The sequence below is a fragment of the Perca flavescens genome, chromosome 20, assembly GCF_004354835.1.
Source record: "Perca flavescens isolate YP-PL-M2 chromosome 20, PFLA_1.0, whole genome shotgun sequence".
NCBI lineage: Eukaryota > Metazoa > Chordata > Actinopteri > Perciformes > Percidae > Perca > Perca flavescens.
This window is the reverse complement of record NC_041350.1, coordinates 32,602,018-32,619,672: the sequence shown is the minus strand read 5'-3', so window position 1 is coordinate 32,619,672 and position 17,655 is coordinate 32,602,018. Positions and strand designations below refer to the sequence as shown.

The following is a 17,655-nucleotide window of genomic DNA, read 5'->3' as shown; positions in this document are numbered from 1 at the left end:
AGATAGGATACAACCACAAAACACTTGGATCAAATTTTTCAGGATCTAAAAAAAACAGTACAGTAGAATAACTACCAGTTTAGTTTGAAATGCAAAATAAGGTTGTTTTTTGACTTGACATCTCAAAAGTACGAAATTATTGGTGAAATATGGTTGTTTATAGTTGACCATAAATGATTAATAAAGTAGATAGAATCCTAACAAAAGACAACTAATCCCCTCCAGGTCCTGCAGTCAGACTTCAGGTTGGACTACTGTCGGCTATGGCAGGCTCTGATTAAAGGTGACATGTCCGGGGTGGAGCGTTACAGCCTCAGACTGGGAGCTGGAGATCTTTACCCTCTGTTTGCCTGCGTGCTCACCGCTCGCTCCTGGGCAGCCATCAATGTCGGCATCAGTTCTGTGTCTGTCACACACTCTGAGGTATGTATGAGCTCACACACAAACACACACACACACACACACACACACACACACACACACACACACACACACACACACACATGGACGGATAGTATTCATTCAAAAGGTAAACTTTATGTTACAAAGTGCTTCACATATGTTCATGAAGTAATTCAGGCACTACCTTAAACACCTAAAAACATTTAAACAGCCAAACACGCTGAGAGCCACTGACCAAGCGTCAGTGTTTTACGAGTTGGGAGTGAGACGGGTTGGTTGAGTACAAGGACTACTTTGTGGTGTGAGCTGAACCAGTTGCAGCTTAACATTGGCAAGACAAAGTAGTTGGTGATGGACTTTAGCAGGCGGAAAACAGGCCCTACACCTATTTCCATCCAGGGACGACAAGTACCTGGAAGTTCACATGGAAAACAGACTGGTCTGGGCTAATAACAACAAGGCTGTGTATAAGAAGGACCAGAGCCGACAATACTTTCTGCAGAGGCTCTGCTTATTCAGTGGTTGCAGTACTATGCTGAGGATGTTCTAGCAGTCTATGGTAGCCTGGCGCAGGTGCATTTAGGGCGTGTACAAATGCTAGTTTAACGGCAGAAAAAGGGTCCGTGCGCCAGGCGCATAGTTCAAAAGGGTTGTACTTAGTGTCTTGATTAATCATAGGTGTGTTTTGGGCGTAACATGCAATAAACCAATCAGTGTCATCTCCCATGCCCTTTAAAGGCCAGGCGCATTTGTACCTTGGCGCATTGCTATTATGATGGCGGATTTGCTAAGCAGGAAGGAGAGATTTTCAGGAGAAGAAACTGATCTGCTCATGTGTGAATTGAAAGCATGCGAGCAGATCATATATGGCACGAACACTATGCAACCAAAACTCCACAAGGTGAAGCAGGCGTTAAAATAACAATGAAATGTTGCGTTATTGACTTTAGACCAGGTTTTTGTTGGTCAGTGGTGCGATCACTTTCCGCTGCCTCAAGATAGCAATAACCCAAGAATGCACCTGAACACACCTCCCTGTAAGACCAGCACACCCATGGGCGCACAGATGGGTGCAGGTGCATTTGCTATTTAAACGATGTGGGCGCTGGATGGGAAATTGATAACTGTGTCAGTCTTAAACCAGCAAAGACACTTGCGTCGCTCTTTGCACTGTGCAAGATAGGGCCCGAAGTCACAATACCATAATCAGGAACAGTCTGTATTAGCTATGTAGTCTTACACTACCTATACGTCAGATCTGATACTGTCCATAGATATCTATATGCAACCCCATAGACTGATCCCTAACATTAACCTTTTTATATTTTTATGATCCATTCTTTTAACCTGATTTTGGCTTTACACCTTATTTGCACCTTTTTGTTATTGTAGTCTTAGATTTTTGTATTTGCACTCTTTATATTTGCCCCAAGGCTTCAAGAACAGAGCTTGGCTATGAAGTGGTTTTGGCGTAGTGGCTGCACGGAAATTTGCAGGACTATCTTTGCCTCACCAAGCATTTACAAATGAGATTTAAAGGCCAGCAATACCTCAACACTCACAAATGTGTCAGTTGTCATCTAAACAGAAAAAGGAAACATACGTAACACAAAGTGATATAGAACATATACATATGTAGAGCCAAATGCAAACAGTGTACTCTTGAAATACAAACATCCCTAAAACCAAAAAAACACTAATTCATTAGGAGAACATGGCTGGATACAAAACATGTGTAACTGTAATGTTCATATAAAATTAAAAACAAACTCTACATTTCTGTCAAGGGTAAACAAAGCTGATTATAAATTCACCAAACCAACAGTGGATCACAGAGAAGTGCCAAAATACCACAAAAAAATCTAATAATAATAATATAACTAATAGAATCTTACAGTGTCAAAATTTAACTAAATCCTATATATTTCAAATATTTGAGAGTACCAGCTGATATAGGCCAAGTTTTAGTTTTCTATTTCTACAACTTCAGAGTAGCACTTTCTAAATGATCTTATCCTGACAACTGACAACTATTAAATAACTGGTTTGTAATTGTTATAGTATCTAATTTAGAAATGGTGAATTCATCATTCACAAAGTTTGAAAATACAATAATTATTACACATTATAGATGAAGTTACTAATCAAGAATAAAAGTCATAACAGTTTATCAGTTACATACTTACGTGTATTAATGTAGGAACACTGCTTTATAAATAAAGTATTTACTGATGCTTAACTAATGCTTCATGGTGTGCAGTTAAATGTTATAGGTTTGATTCAAGATAAGATTGCTTTTAGAATCCACTGGCATAATACTGGTATATGTGTGTTTGCAAGTGTCCCATTACCCACAGGGGTTCCACAATGCCATCTGTGCTCGAGAGAGAGTTTATTTATACCTCGCTTATGCAACATTTTGAAGGAGGCAAAAGTACTACACTACAGTCTGCTACAACCCCCTCATACATGACAGGCAGTACAAGGCAGGATTTAGCAGGGACTATCACAATAATAACTCCCTTTGCCTTTTTTGAAATAAAAAAAAAAAATGAAATCTATATATTTGCAGAATCTAAGGTAGAACAAATAACACACTGACAATGTAGAGATTCTCTGAGCATTGTTACTATGAGGGGTAATGTGAAGATTGACCTGAGGGTAGTGCTAGAGGACAGGTCATGGTGTCGTTGACATTAAAATCAAAAGGGTTCATCCTCTGGAGATCAGGGATGTGATCAGTACATTTTATGACCATCTGTCAGTGGCATAGGCATTGACAAGACATTTTGGCCTCAATGTAGCATTTTATTGTTTCACTCCGTAAAATGAGTAAACAGCCTTTGCATTAAATACTGGGCATTGTAAAAATGGATGAAACATTCAACCAGTTAACTGAATGCAGAAAAAAAACTTATATAATATAGAAGTTCAGGCATACCAGTATTAAAATTAATCAGTTTTTCCATTTTTATGATTTATATGAAATTTAAAATTCATACATATTTAAAACTGCATAATTACCACCAAACTGAAAATGAAAAAGAAAACTCAACATGAGAATGAGTATTAATTATTTTTTTTCTTTTTTTAAATCTGTTTTCCTTTTTTCATGACAAATCAAATTTAAAATTCCCTTTTTTCATGTTCATATTTAAGACTGCATAATCACCACAAAACTGAAAATGAAAAAGGAAACAAAATGAGAATCAGTGTACTCTGAAGCACAACGTGCACGTGTACAAAGTGCAAGCTTAACTTGAAAATGACATTGCAAACTTGACTTTTCAGAATGGCAGGATTCTCCCTGGCTGTCATAGTCGACTATAAAAAACTACTAGGTGGGATATAACCAAAAATGTCCCGAATGGAGGATCAAATTATTTAATTTAAATATTGACAGACAAGAGAAAAGTGTGTTCTGCAGGTCATGCTGCCACACTTTAAGGAACTGTGTGTTTAGCCTGATCTCTCTTCATTTCCCTCCATACACACGTCTGTGAAGTCATATGTATGTTTTTTTTGGGTGAGGAGAGAACAGTGAGGACAAATTATGTTATTAACATTTAATTTATGTATATATGTATTTAAAAAAGGAGACTATTAATAAGAAGACTAAAATGTATAGTTTTCTTCTTTGTATTCACTGTTTTAGCTGAAAGGTTTTGTCACAATAAATAAAACTATTATTTATAGTTTCTTTTGTACATCCAGTACACTGTTTAATATGGAGCAGTGCATGCTGCTCCAAATTTGTGTTCATTCATTCATTGCCATTATTAGGGAAGAGACTGCACTTGCACATGCATTTTAATGCATCATAGCTGTATTCCAGTGTGAGAAAATGTGTTAGTAAGACATGCCCTTCTCCCTCCCTCTGTTTACCACTTTATCTGAGATGAAAGCTCTCCTATCAATCTTGGCCACACTTATGCACGCATGCACCGTTAGGCAGACTCTACTTTAACCCACTTGTTGATTGTGTAGCACTCTGGAGTTAGGAAGACATTTCAATTCATTTCTGTGGCCACAACCATTCATCTGCTTTGTATTTGTTATCCATTCTGACATCTCCTCTCTTCTGTTCTTTGTTGTCTTTCTCTCCTTGTGTTTCCTCTCTATCCACTCTCTTATGTGTGGATTATTTTTAAATCCTGCTTCTAACAACGAATGATGCATTCCATTAATGTTAATGCAATCACATGCACTAAGCAAATGTTAAGTGCTTTTAGAGCTGTGGCTTTTTGCTGCCTTTCTTTTACATGCAAGCAGGGGTATTCATGTTTTTAATGAATGTTTCTCTACTAAACATTGAAAAGAAATTAATCAGTCAAACATTTAACCAGATGGTGTTTTGACAAGTCAAGCATATTTTATCATATGTTTTCTTATCTGCTCATTTTGTTGTTAATCCAAACTCAATATTTCCTCAATGTTTACCTGTTGTTTTGATACGAGTACAAATAGCAATGCAGATATTGACAGGACGATTTCCTAGGCAGATATTGACTTGGGACTATATTGGGTGGAAGTACAGCCGAAGCACTGCTACTTGGGCACAGAGATCACGAAGCACCTGAAACCCCCCAACTTCCGTCAACATACCAGCGTGAATATTAGATGGCTATTTTTCCTACAGTAGACAATGAATGGCGATGAACATGGTGGATTTTGTGAGAGATGAAAAGGATTACTTTTCAGACAGTCAAGATCCAGAACCATACCTCTATGAACCAGAGTTCTCAGAAGAGGAGCTGCGTGCTTTGGAAATAGAAGATAGGAGGATGAGGTTGCGATTGCTCAACAGCCCGAGGACGTGAGGATGAGAGCCAACATGAACTGAAGGTGTGAGTGTGGGGGAATATGCCAACCTATGCCAACCTATAAAGGCAACTGGGAGAATGGACCCAATAGTAACAGCTGTCCACAGAGTAAGTGATTACTGTAAACATGACGCATGGTTATTTTACAGGATAGATCGACCCATATTAGAGCTGTACTAACACAGAGTTGCTGCGTGATATCTCTGCGCCAAGTAGCAGTGCTTCGGCTGTAGGTTACTTCCACCCAATATAGTCCCAAATCAATATCTGCCTAGGAAATCGTCTAGTCTTAATCTGAATTGGTATTTGTACTCGTTGTGAATATGCAGGCCATAAGAAGTAATTAGGTTGTTTTTTGTTGTTGTTGGCTCACTTTTAATCACGACATGCTAACTGGTAACCAAGGATTCCATTGACTACGCTGCCAGACTAAGACAATGCATGCACTGAGACAAAAATGCGTTTACCCACCTATATAATATAATATATATATATAAATATAGAGATGACGGTGAATAACCCTATTTCTACAAACAGTGGCGTATTCCTTAACAATTACTGGTCTGTGCTTTAAAATCAGCCTGGTCTCACAGAATTCCGTGAAATTACGTAGTGGTGGCACGGAATTTGTGAAAATTCCGTGTTGCCACCACGGAAAACAATGCCAATGTGAGGTCAATGAGAAGATGATGTAGCATTAAAAGCGACTACGGTAGCAAGTAGTATGTAAGGCCGAAATTCCGTATAAGGAGGTTGGTTGGGGTGGTGGATGGGTCAAACACAGGAGGCCAGGGTTTGTGTCCCGCATGTCACGTTTCCTAAAGTCGCTTTCTTCTTTTCCTAAACCCAACCGTCCCGTTCTTCTCACGTGTCACGGAACCGTAAGCCCACCCACGACCTTTTCCTTAACTTAAGGGGTATACCTGAACGGTACTGTCTTTATAAACTATCTTTTTGATAAACTGTCTGTACACTTACAAAGTTCTCAATGCTTTGGTTTACATGTAGGGACCCCCATTATGCTACGGTGGAAGTGTGGTGCTATTTTGAGCTTTGCTAGTGGTATAGAAATAGCGATTTCTTTTTACTTTACCCTTGCCCCGACGATTAGCGTTATAAGCTAATTAGCGGTTTGCGCTAAAACTGGTCACATTCGATTAGCATGAATACAAATCCCAGAGAACGGTCGACTCGGTACACATGTGTTATTAACCCCTAGGTTCATTTTGCGCCGGATTTGTCCTTTTATCGGTCTTTTTCAACCTGGACCCCATTTCCCCATGCATTTGTGTCTAATAGACTGTTGAGTATTGAGAACGGCGCGAACCGAGCTGCAATGTAACCTAGTGTGCATCTTCGATAGTAGTCAACATTGTATTTATTTAGTGCAATTCATTTACTGCCCTGAGTACAGTTACATCTTCCTACCTCTGCAGAATAAAAATGGCATTGGTGATAGCACCCCCTCCCCCCACATTCCCTTTGGCTTTTGCACGGCTTATTATCGCACAATACAATATGTCCTTATTGAAGCTTTCAGATGCAAATGAGAGCACTGCTACCTCCTCTGTGTCCTGCTGACAGCTGTGAGGCCTGGAAACCAACCTCCTATAATTGCTACTAATTGTTATTCCCCAACCAGGACAAGAGCACTTCAGAACACCCAGTCCCCTGTTATTTGGACTTGGGGGGGGCAGGAAGAGAAAAAAAGCCAGTGTGAAAAGTAGCATAATGTCCAATACTACCGATGGCTGTTAGATGCTGGGTGCCTGGGTCCAACAAATCCCAGCTCCAATTGACTCCAATTCAGAAAGTATCAACTTCTCTCTAGAAATGCTGAGCCAATACATTTTTTTCTATGGTCTCAATCGCTGGTGGTCATTTTGGAAATAATTCCCCCATTAATTATATTGCAAGACTTATAGCGTGCTTTGATGTCTGCAACGTGGGCTGATTGACAGCTGTGATTGACAGTTCGCTCATCTGCTGCTCTCTCCAACTTCAGGACTCGCACCGACTTTCTGAGCTTCTAGATGCTGTTTGTTTGCTACATCAGTGTTGTTTGTTCACATCACTTCCTGTGGGCACGAGACACAGACAGAGAGCAGAGACAGAGTTTATCTGTATCAGGATGTTGACTAGCTGTCTGTCTCTCTGTTTGCCTGTCAACTCTCTGTTTATCTGGACTGACAGCTCTGACAATGCTGCTGTCACACACATACTGTACACACACAGTATGTAGAAATTCATATACAAGGCTATGAAAAGGTTTATACGCATTGTTGTTTTACAAAATAAACTTCAAATTAAATTATTGGATTTATATTTATAAATTGTAAATACTTGTTGATACTTTTATTGCAATTCATTCAGTTAGTTTACAGTACATCTTCGTATATTTTCAATCTTTTTTTAAATATATATAATCCAAGTGATAGAATCAATAATAATAATAATAATAAAGATAATAATATTAATAATAAAGCAATGTACTAACTAAATAACTTATTAGGTTATTAAGTGAGACATTTTTTATACAACTATTTGTCATCTTATGCTGCTCAGGGTGCTTTCTCAGCATGTACCAGCAGAGATCTTGAAGGGACAGTTCACCAAAAAATCCATAATACATATTTTTCCTCTAACCTGTCGTGCTACTTATTAACCTAGATTGTTTTGGTGTAAGTTGCCTAGTGTTGGAGATATTGGCCGTAAAGATACACTGTAAACAATAATGGCGTACTTCTCAGCTGAGCTGTAGCGTTAGCTAGCTCTGGTTGAACTAGCAGTATGCGTTGGGTATAAACTAATCTCCACAAGCTATCAATGTCTGTCAGAGGTATGTGGATTATCTTGAGTAACTAGATCATGTTTTCTGGAAAAAGACATCGCTATTGACTTTATCACAATTTTATCAAAGTTTTTGGCGCTTTAAGTACCACAAGCCGAGTACCCTCTAGTTTCATTATACTGGAGAGAAGGCAGACATCTCGGCTGAGATCTCGTACACTTGGCAACTCACACCAAAACAATCTAGATTGATAAATAGCACGACAGGTAAGAGGAAAAATATCTATTGTTGATTTTGGGGTGAACTGTCCCTTTAAGATGTTGAATGGTTTGTGGTTAGTGCTGACTCCTTTTGACTTGAAGACTCTGGTTAGATGTTGTAAAAAGGTATTTCTCCACTCATATTTCCAATTAGCTTGTAATTTCACAGTTGTTCAGTTCACTTTGTGCACCTCCTGATTTTACTTTCTGTCTAAAGATTGCCAAATGACTAAGAGTTTGTAAGCTTGCATTCCACTTTGTTCCATGACTAATAGTGCAATTTATGCCTATTGATGTGCAACAGGGAAAGGCCTTTGAAGTAGAGGAGAGCAGGACACTGACGCTCACATGGAGACTCAAGCAGCCATCTTCAACATCAAAGAGAACAAATAGTCATCATGGAGGCAAACATCATCCCTCTGTCTCTCTTTTTCTTCCTTCAACATTTATTTTTTCTATGCTCTGTCATTTACAGTATGTTGTCATTTCTACTGAGGCAAAACTCAGTGCTATTCTTATTTAATCCCCTTATCCTTCCCATGTACTACTTTGTCTGGAATTTTAAACACACCTTGTGCACACGGTTGTAATTAGCACTAAATCTTACTTAGAAATAGATGAATAATCTTTTTGTCCCAGGAGGGAAATTTGTTTTGTCCATGTCTGACAAAAAAACATACTATGCTGGACATCGATCATACATACTCATTCATGCCCCTTCCTTTATCCTCACGTACACTTGCATACACGAGTACACATGCTCACATAAATTATATACACACACATCTACATGTATTATCGCGGTATTTTATTATGACTGCCAAGAGAAAAGGGACAAAGCTTATGCTAATGCAGCCCTCTATTTTGGCTAATGTAATGATTAATGTAAAGTTGGTTAATGTAATGGCTCTGTTGTTGAGGTCTGGGTGTTCAGATAGAGAGGCTAATGATTTTGTTGGAGATCGTAGTGAATAAATAGGGAACAATACAACAGGATGTGTTGAATTATGCTTTTGTTGAGTAACAATAGGAGGTGTCGGGCAACAGACAGTGCTTCGAGTTTACGGATGAGTCTTTGCTGGCATCGTTCAAAGTAGGGATAGAATTTTTTTTTTTTTTCAGGGCCGATACTGATTATACGTTCATGAGATATACACTTTTAGTATTCTTACCGCACCCCATATTGGCCAATCTTCACCAAATTGAATTGACAGATCTGAATATGAAATCTAAAATTTTTAGTCAGTAAAGACGAAAGCTGCCAAATATAAATATAATTTATTAGAAAACTATACAGTAAACCATCTTGCATCAGTTACCTAAAATCAACATAATGAGCCTGTAGTGGTAGTGGTAATATTACCACTAGGAGAGCCCAGATAGTCCATGAGGCTATAGAGAAAAAATGGGATAAAGTGTGTGATTGCCGGGACGTGGAAGAGTGGTAAAAGTGTTATGCTACATATGTTTTTTAATTAACAATCAAATTGAACATGAAAACACAATTTAAGCCACAAACAAATGTAGCGTGTTTCCAGCCAGCCTTCCACCTGCACTTTTGGGGCATTAAAAAAAAACATAATCATGATCACACAACATGATCTTCATGCCAGGGTGTCGATTGGTGAAGCTTGTCCTTCTCCATCACAGGGATCAGCTAGATGCTGTTGCTGCCACATGAGGACACCTGGAGCTGCAATTCTGCAGGGAGTAGTTAGAGATGATGAGATAATGATCCACACTGACTTTTGGATAAAACTTAAATGCATAATAAATGCTTTAGGTAATAAAAAATATAAAGTTGATATGTTTATGTAGACAATATCATTATGTATCATCTGTAGGATAAAATGGAGCAAGGGAGCCTAAATATCTCAAAATAAAGATGATAGTAACTACTTTTTTGTTGTCCTTTTGAAGACAGCTGTTTAAAGTCAAGTAGCCAATATTGTTACTTATAATTCTGTGTGATAAAGGTATCACAGGTGGCAATGACCTCAACAAGGACCGAAATAGATAAACATCTTATAGAAGGCCCTTCCAGGCTGCTGACCACTCTCCTCGGGAGGAGGGCCTGCAGGTGAGCTAAGTTAGCTAACGGTATAGGGCTTGGATGTTTTACTGTTTATAAGCTTGTGTAACGTTAGTATCCTAATAAATAATTATATTAGGTTTTGTTTTATAATTTTGGGTTAACTTACCTCAAACAAGCTGGGACAAAAGATTAAATTACAATTGCCGAGCGAGCAGCATTACCACAGGGCTAGCAACAGAGTAGCTTATCCTAGTCTAACTTCTTAGCCGTTGCTAGCTTGGGAGCTTCGAGCTAGGTGGGCAGAGTTTCAGCAACCGGGCTTCATTCGAGGCCGTCCTGGCTGCCTCAGCCCCACCTCCTGACGTCTGCACTGCCAATTAAGAGCTTAATTTAGGCTCTTCAGAAACCAATGGGTGAAGTCACAGTTTTCTCAACCTCTGGTTCCTGTCAAGGCTCTTAAAAACACTTATGGTGCCAGACCTGATCACCACCTTTCACCGCCCACAACAGGTTTGGTTTGGGTTTGTGCTCATTGAACAACATGGCGTTGCCACGTGGCGTCTTATCGCGAAAACGTGCCGTACTATCACGAGAAAAACGTCACAGGTGGAAAAAAAAAGAAAATTGGGTTTAGGAAAAGAACATTGGGAAAGACTCTAGTAACAAAAAAACCCAACAAAAACATGACGGTGACCAACGTCACATGCTTAGGAAAACGATAAAAGGTTGGGTTTAGGAAAGAAACATTGGGGAAGGCTTAAGAAAATTAACAAAAAAATAAACGGTTGAAAAACGCCCACACGCGGGACGCAATCCCAGCTCTCCTGGGTGAAAGTCCTGTGTTTTATCCATCCGCCACCCCAACCAACCTCCGCAGACTTATGTCCTTTCATTCTACTCACTACGGCGAAATTTCACAAGTAATGTAGGTCAATGGCGGCCGAATGGCGTTGATAAACACGCTAAAGATCAATTATGCGTCTTGATAACACGCAAAAATGGCATACGAATTGGTGTGTCATACATACACCACTTTATGAGATCAGTCTGCATTGAAGATTATTTCCCTTAGGGCTGTTTCACAAAACCAAGATAAGGGATTGAAGGAGAATTCTGGGCGATTTTTACCAGAATCTTGATTTCTAGATGTCTCCGAGTACTGTCGAAAAAATAAAGACCAAAATCGGTGCTAGCAAATTGAAGTTGCTGCAGCTGATGGCCAGAGCTCCCAGTTAACTAAAATTCCAGTTGTGGGGGCATGTTCTAAAGGTAAACAGTAGTGTGCAGATCGGAGCGTAGTGTGTGAATAATAGTCTTAGTTCACTGTGTTACGGCCGAGGCTCTGACCCAAAACACAGAGAACCACACGCAGACACAGTGTAACAATTACAAACAACTAGGAATTTGAGGATTAATATGACTGGGAGGAGTGGCTTCATTTAAACTAACATATTCTTCATGGCCCAGCCATGTTTCGGTAAGACAGAATAGATCAATTTGATTATCTGATATCAAATTGTTTACTAATACTGCTTTAGAAGACAGAGATCTTAATAGTCCACATCTAATTTTCCTATTCTGTTCTATCATTGCATTGGTTGTTTTAATTCCAATTAGGTTGTTAAGTATAGCCCCTCTTTGTTTACCTTTGATTTAACCAATCTGAGTCGGGGGACAGACACTGTGGTTATTAGGCTATGAGTGGGCCGGGGGGACTGCTAACAGAAGCTACAGTATGTTGGCACGCACCAGCTACAGGGCGCTGGCTAGCTACGGAAGCATACGATTCTGATTCCATGGTGCGGAGCCGTGCCTCAAACTCACTAAGCCTCGCCTCCAAAGCAGCGATAAACTACATTTATTACATGTATCTTTATCACTAAAGGAGGCAGAGGAATAGCTAAACATTTGACACACAGAGCAAGAGAGAGCATGAGAGGGAGAGGAATTAGCCATTGCTAATGGCTAAGCTAAAGTAGCTAACAGCGTTTTAACAATTGTGAGATCAGCGAGGAAGTCGGTGTAAGAGAAGAGAACTATAAGTGCTTGAGTAAAACTGGTGTAGTTTAAGTGCAAACCAGGCAAATAGTCACTAAATTAAACAATAAAGCAGAGTTGAGTAAGTTTTTGCTGGAGCAGCAAACTAGCGTCCGTAACACGGGAACACCGGAAGTGAGACAATACGCTTACCGTCAACGTCAGCACGTCACTTCTTCTATCGCTTGCAACAACATGTAGATGTTGTAATATCACAAGATTTGTTGTGTATAACCCTGAACTGATCAACTGAGGATCCAAAATAAAGCAACTAGGTATCCAAGTCCTCTCCTCAGGCCCATAACCCTTCCAGTCGACCAGATATCGGAGGCCCTTACCCCGCTTACGAGCAACCAGGAGCCTCTGGACCGTGTAGGCCCAGATGGTCGTCAATAAGACAAGCAGGAGGCGGGGGATCCGCAGGTGGGCACAAAGGACTGGAGAAAACAGGTTTCAGTTGAGAAACGTGGAACGTAGGGTGAATCTTCATCGCCTGCGGCAATTTCAACCGGAGAGCAGAGGGGTTCACAATAGACTCCACCACAAAAGGTCCTAAATACCAAGGCGACATCTTGCGAGACTGGGAGATGTTTGGCCCAGGAGGACGGATGCTGAGCAGCCACACAGCGAAGGGACGCTTCTAAGTCCTGATTTTCTCTCTCAGTCTGACCGTTGGATTGCGGATAGAACCCTGAGGACAGACTAACAGATGCACCCAGAGCAGCACAGAAAACCTTCCAGACATGGGAGAGAAATGAACTGTGGGCCTCTATCAGACACGATGTCCACAAGTATTCCATGGGAACAGAATACATGCTGGACTACGAGGTCCGCTGTCTCACTGGCAGTCGGTAATTTAGGTAATGCTATATAGTGGGCAAATTTAGAGAATCTGTCCACGATGGTAAGTATAGTATCATTACCTTCAAAGGTTGCAGTAGACCCGAGGGAGACTGGTGAGAGGCTTTGCCTCGAGCACAGGTAGAACAAGCCGCCATATAAGCCCAAACATCTGCTTCAACTGATGGCCACCAGAAGTGTCTCTTTAACAAGGTCGGCGTTCGATTCATTCCAGGTTGACTGCGAAGCGGGAGGTGTGGACCCAATACAGCACCTGAGACCCTACTGCCTCAGGAACAAAGAGCAGGTTAGGTGGTCCATCTCCCCGTCCAGGGTCCGTAGCTTGAGCCGTCTTCACCAGTGACTCTATCTCCCACCGAACTGCAGCCATGATGCATGAGGAGAGTAGGACTGCTAAAGACTCACTGGTCTCTTTGGAGTCAGTAAACTGGCGGGACAGAGAATCAGGTTTAACATTACGGGACACAGGTCTGTATGTCAAAATAAAATTAAACCTGTTGAAGATCAGGGCCCATCTGGCTTGTCGAGAGTTGAGCCTTTTGGTGGATTGGATGTACTCCAAGTTTTTATGGTCAGTCCAGACCACAAACGGCTGCTCTGTTCCATCCAGCCAATGCCGCCATTCCTCCAATATCAGTTTCACCGCCAGTAGCTCTCTGTTTCCTACATCATAGTTCTTCTCAGCGGGAGACAGTTTCTTGGAAAAGAAAGCACAGGGGTGAAGCTTATGATCTGAGGAGGAGCGTTGGGAGAGGACGGCTCCCACTCCAGAGTCAAAGCGTCCACCTCCACAATAAACTGCAGAGTTAGATCAGGATGAATCCATACTGGGGAGATGGAAAACAGTCTTTTAAGTACACAAATCGCCTACTCAGCCTCAGAGGACCATTGGAAGGTAACTGCCTTAATCTTTTCAGGATCTGCCGTCACCTACCCCCTCTCAATGATGAAGCCAAGAAAAGACGTGTGACACATGCTCCTCGGGGTTCTTGTAAAAAATGAGAATGTCATCCAGATACAAAAAAACAAAACGGTTCAGGAAATCCCTCAGAACATTGTTGACCATAGCTTGAAACACAGCTGGGGCGTTAGTGAGCCCAAAGGGCATGACGGGATACTCGAAATGGCCCAGTGGTGTGTTAAACGTGGCCTTCCATTCATCCCCCTGCCGGATCCCCTGCCCCCTGTTCCATTCCATCTTCATCCGCTTATCTGGTGTCGGGTCGCGGGGGGAGCAGCTCCAGCAGGGGACCCCAAACTTCCCTTTCCCGAGCCACATTAACCAGCTCTGACTGGGGGATCCCGAGGCGTTCCCAGGCCAGGTTGGAGATATAATCCCTCCACCTAGTCCTGGGTCTTCCCCGAGGCCTCCTCCCAGCTGAACGTGCCTGGAACACCTCCCTAGGGAGGCGCCCAGGGGGCATCCTTACCAAATGCCCGAAGCACCTCAACTGGCTCCTTTCGAAGCAAAGGAGCAGCGGCTCTACTCCGAGCTCCTCACGGATGACTGAGCTTCTCACCCTATCTCTAAGGGAGACGCCAGCCACCCTCCTGAGGAAACCTATTTTGGCCGCTTGTACCCTGGATCTCGTTCTTTCGGTCATGATCCAGCCTTCATGACCATAGGTGAGGGTAGGAACGAAAACTGACCGGTAGATCGAGAACTTTGCCTTCTGGCTCAGCTCTCTTTTCGTCACAACGGTGCGATAAATTGAATGTAATACTGCACCCGCTGCGCCGATTCTCGATTCCCTCACCCCATACTCCCGCAGCACCCCCTACAGTATCTCCCGGGGGACCCAGTCATACGCCTTTTCCAGATCCACAAAACACATGTAGACCAGTTGGGCATACTCCCAGGCTCCCTCCAGGATCCTTGCGAGAGTAAAGAGCTGGTCCGTTGTTTCACGACCAGGACGGAATCCGCATTGTTCCTCTTCAATCTGAGGTTCGACTATTGGCCGAACCCTCCTTTCCAGCACCTTGGAGTAGACTTTTCAAGGGAGGCTGAGAAGTGTGATACCCCTGTAATTGGCACACACCCACAGGCTCCCCTTTTTAAAAAGTGGAACCACCACCCCGGTCTGCCACTCCTTTGGCACTGTCCCAGACTGCCACGCAATGTTGAAGAGGCGTGTCAACCAGGACAGCCCCTCCACACCCAGAGCATTGAGCATTTCTGGACGGATCTCATCAATCCCAGGGGCTTTGCCACTGTGGAGTTGTTTGACTACATCAGTGACTTCCGCCTGGGAAATTGACAACAATCTCCCATCATCCTCCAGCTCTGCCTCTACCATAGAGGGCGTATTAGTCGGATTCAGGAGTTTCTCAAATTGCTCCTTCCACCGCCCTATTACTTCTTCAGTTGAGGTCAACAGTGTGCCATCCTTACTATACAAAGCTTAGATGGTTCCCCGCTTCCCCCTCCTGAGGTGGCTAACAGTTTTCCAGAAGCACCTTGGTGCCGACCGAAAGTCCTTCTCCATGTCTTCTCCAAACTTGTCCCACACCCGCTGCTTTGCCTCTTTCACGGCAGAGGCTGCAGCCCTTCGGGCCCTTCGGTACCCTGCAACTGCCTCCGGAGTCCTCTGGAATAACATATCCCGGAAGGACTCCTTCAGTCGGACGGCTTCCCTGACCACCGGTGTCCACCACGGTGTTCGTGGGTTACCGCCCCTTGAGGCACCTAAGACCCTGAGACCACAGCTCCTCGCCGCAGCTTCAGCAAAGGAAACTTTGAACATTGTCCACTAGGGTTCAATGCCCCCAGCCTCCACAGGGATGCATGAAAAGCTCTGCCGGAGGTGTGAGTTGAAAGTCTGTCTGACAGGGGCCTCCTCCAGACGTTCCCAATTTACCCGCACCACCCGTTTGGGCTTACCAGGTCTGTCCAGAGTCTTCCCCCACCCCCTGACCCAACTCAACACCAGATGGGGATCGGTTGACAGCTCCGCCCCTCTCTTCACCCGAGTGTCCAAAACATACGGCCTCAGATCAGATGAAACGATTATAAAAATCGATCATTGACCTTTGGCCTAGGGTGCTCTGGTACCAAGTACACTTATGAGCATCCCTATGTTCGAACATGGTGTTTGTTATAGACAATCCATGACTAGCACAGAAGTCCAACAACAAACAACCACTCTGGTTTAGATCAAGGAGGCCGTTCCTCCCAATCACGCCTCTCCATGTATCTCCATCATTGCCCACGTGCGCGTTGAAGTCCCCCAGCAAAACAATGGAGTCCCCCACTGGAGCCCCATGCAGGACTCCACTCAAGGTCACCAAGAAGGCCAAATACTCCGAACTCTTGTTTGGTGCATATGCACAAACAACAGTCAGAGTTCCCCCCCCAACCCGCAGGCGTAGGGAGGCGACCCTCTCGTCCACCGGGGTAAACTCCAACATAGCGGCGCTCAGCCGGGGGCTTGTGAGTATCCCCACACCCAACCGGCGCCTCACACCCTGGGCAACTCCGGAGAAGAAAAGAGCCCAACCCCTATCCAGGAGTATGGTTCCAGAACCGAGACGTAGAGGTAAGCCCCACCAGATCTAACCGGTAGCGCTCCACCTCCCGCACCAGTTCCGGCTCCTTCCCCCACAGAGAGGTGACATTCCACGTCCCCAGAGCCAGCGTCTGCTGCCCAGGTCTGGTCCGTCGAGGCCCCTGACCTTCACTGCCACCCATGTGACAGCGCACCCGACCCCAGCGGTTCCTCCCACAGGTGGTGGGCCCATGGGCTGGAAAGATGGTCGAGTTTAGAAAAAACTGTGGCTCCCTGAAGGAGTTTGAAAGCAGAATTGATTAACGGCAGGGGATATTTATTTTTGACAATGATGTTGTTTAAACCCCAAAAATCAATACACGGATATAAGGTTTTGTCTTTTTTGTAAACAAAAAAAACCCCAGCACCAACCGAAGACGATGAAGGATGGATGATGCCTACAGCCCGAGAGTCGCCTATGTATTTTTCCATCGCCTCTCTCTCTCTGGTCGAGACAGATTGTACAGATGACTAGATGGCAAAGGGGCACCTGAAAGCAACTCAATAGCACAATCCCCTTGTCCTTACTAAAAACATCTGCGAGGTCACGGTAGTCCTCCGGGACTGATAACAGGTTGGGAGGAACAACAGCCGAACCCAGAAAGAAAGCGTGAGGCGTCCCCACAGTAAAGGCACTCACCCACCTGGAGGCGTTGCAACCGCTCTGTAGGGGAAAGCCGAGCATGACCCAGTTGCATCGGCTCCTCCTCAGTCTGGTGAAGAGGAGAGCCGTCCCAAGGGAGGTGAGGTACGGGAGGTAGAGAGCGTTGTAACCCGTCCCGGCGCCTCTCCCGCAACCTGTTGTCAAGCTTGATAGCAAGAGAAACGAGAAAAAAACGGTAATTTGTTTCATCACGGGTTGCTAGTTGATCTTTAACTGATTCATTCAAACCATTAA

The 17,655-nt window shown here is 43.2% G+C and overlaps 1 protein-coding gene across 9 annotated transcripts in view; it reads left to right on the top strand.

The window, feature by feature from the left end:
• Nucleotides 1-17,655, top strand: part of adck1 (aarF domain containing kinase 1) — a 178,379-nt gene that overhangs the window by 134,843 nt on the left and 25,881 nt on the right. For 8 of the 9 annotated variants that reach the window (XM_028565224.1, XM_028565223.1, XM_028565222.1 and 5 more), the window contains one exon: nt 226-423. In XM_028565224.1, the coding sequence (XP_028421025.1) occupies nt 226-423 (198 nt within the window). Of the gene's footprint in view, nt 1-225; nt 424-8,580; nt 9,711-17,655 lie in introns of those variants that run through there. The other variant, XM_028565229.1, reaches the window with a different exon arrangement.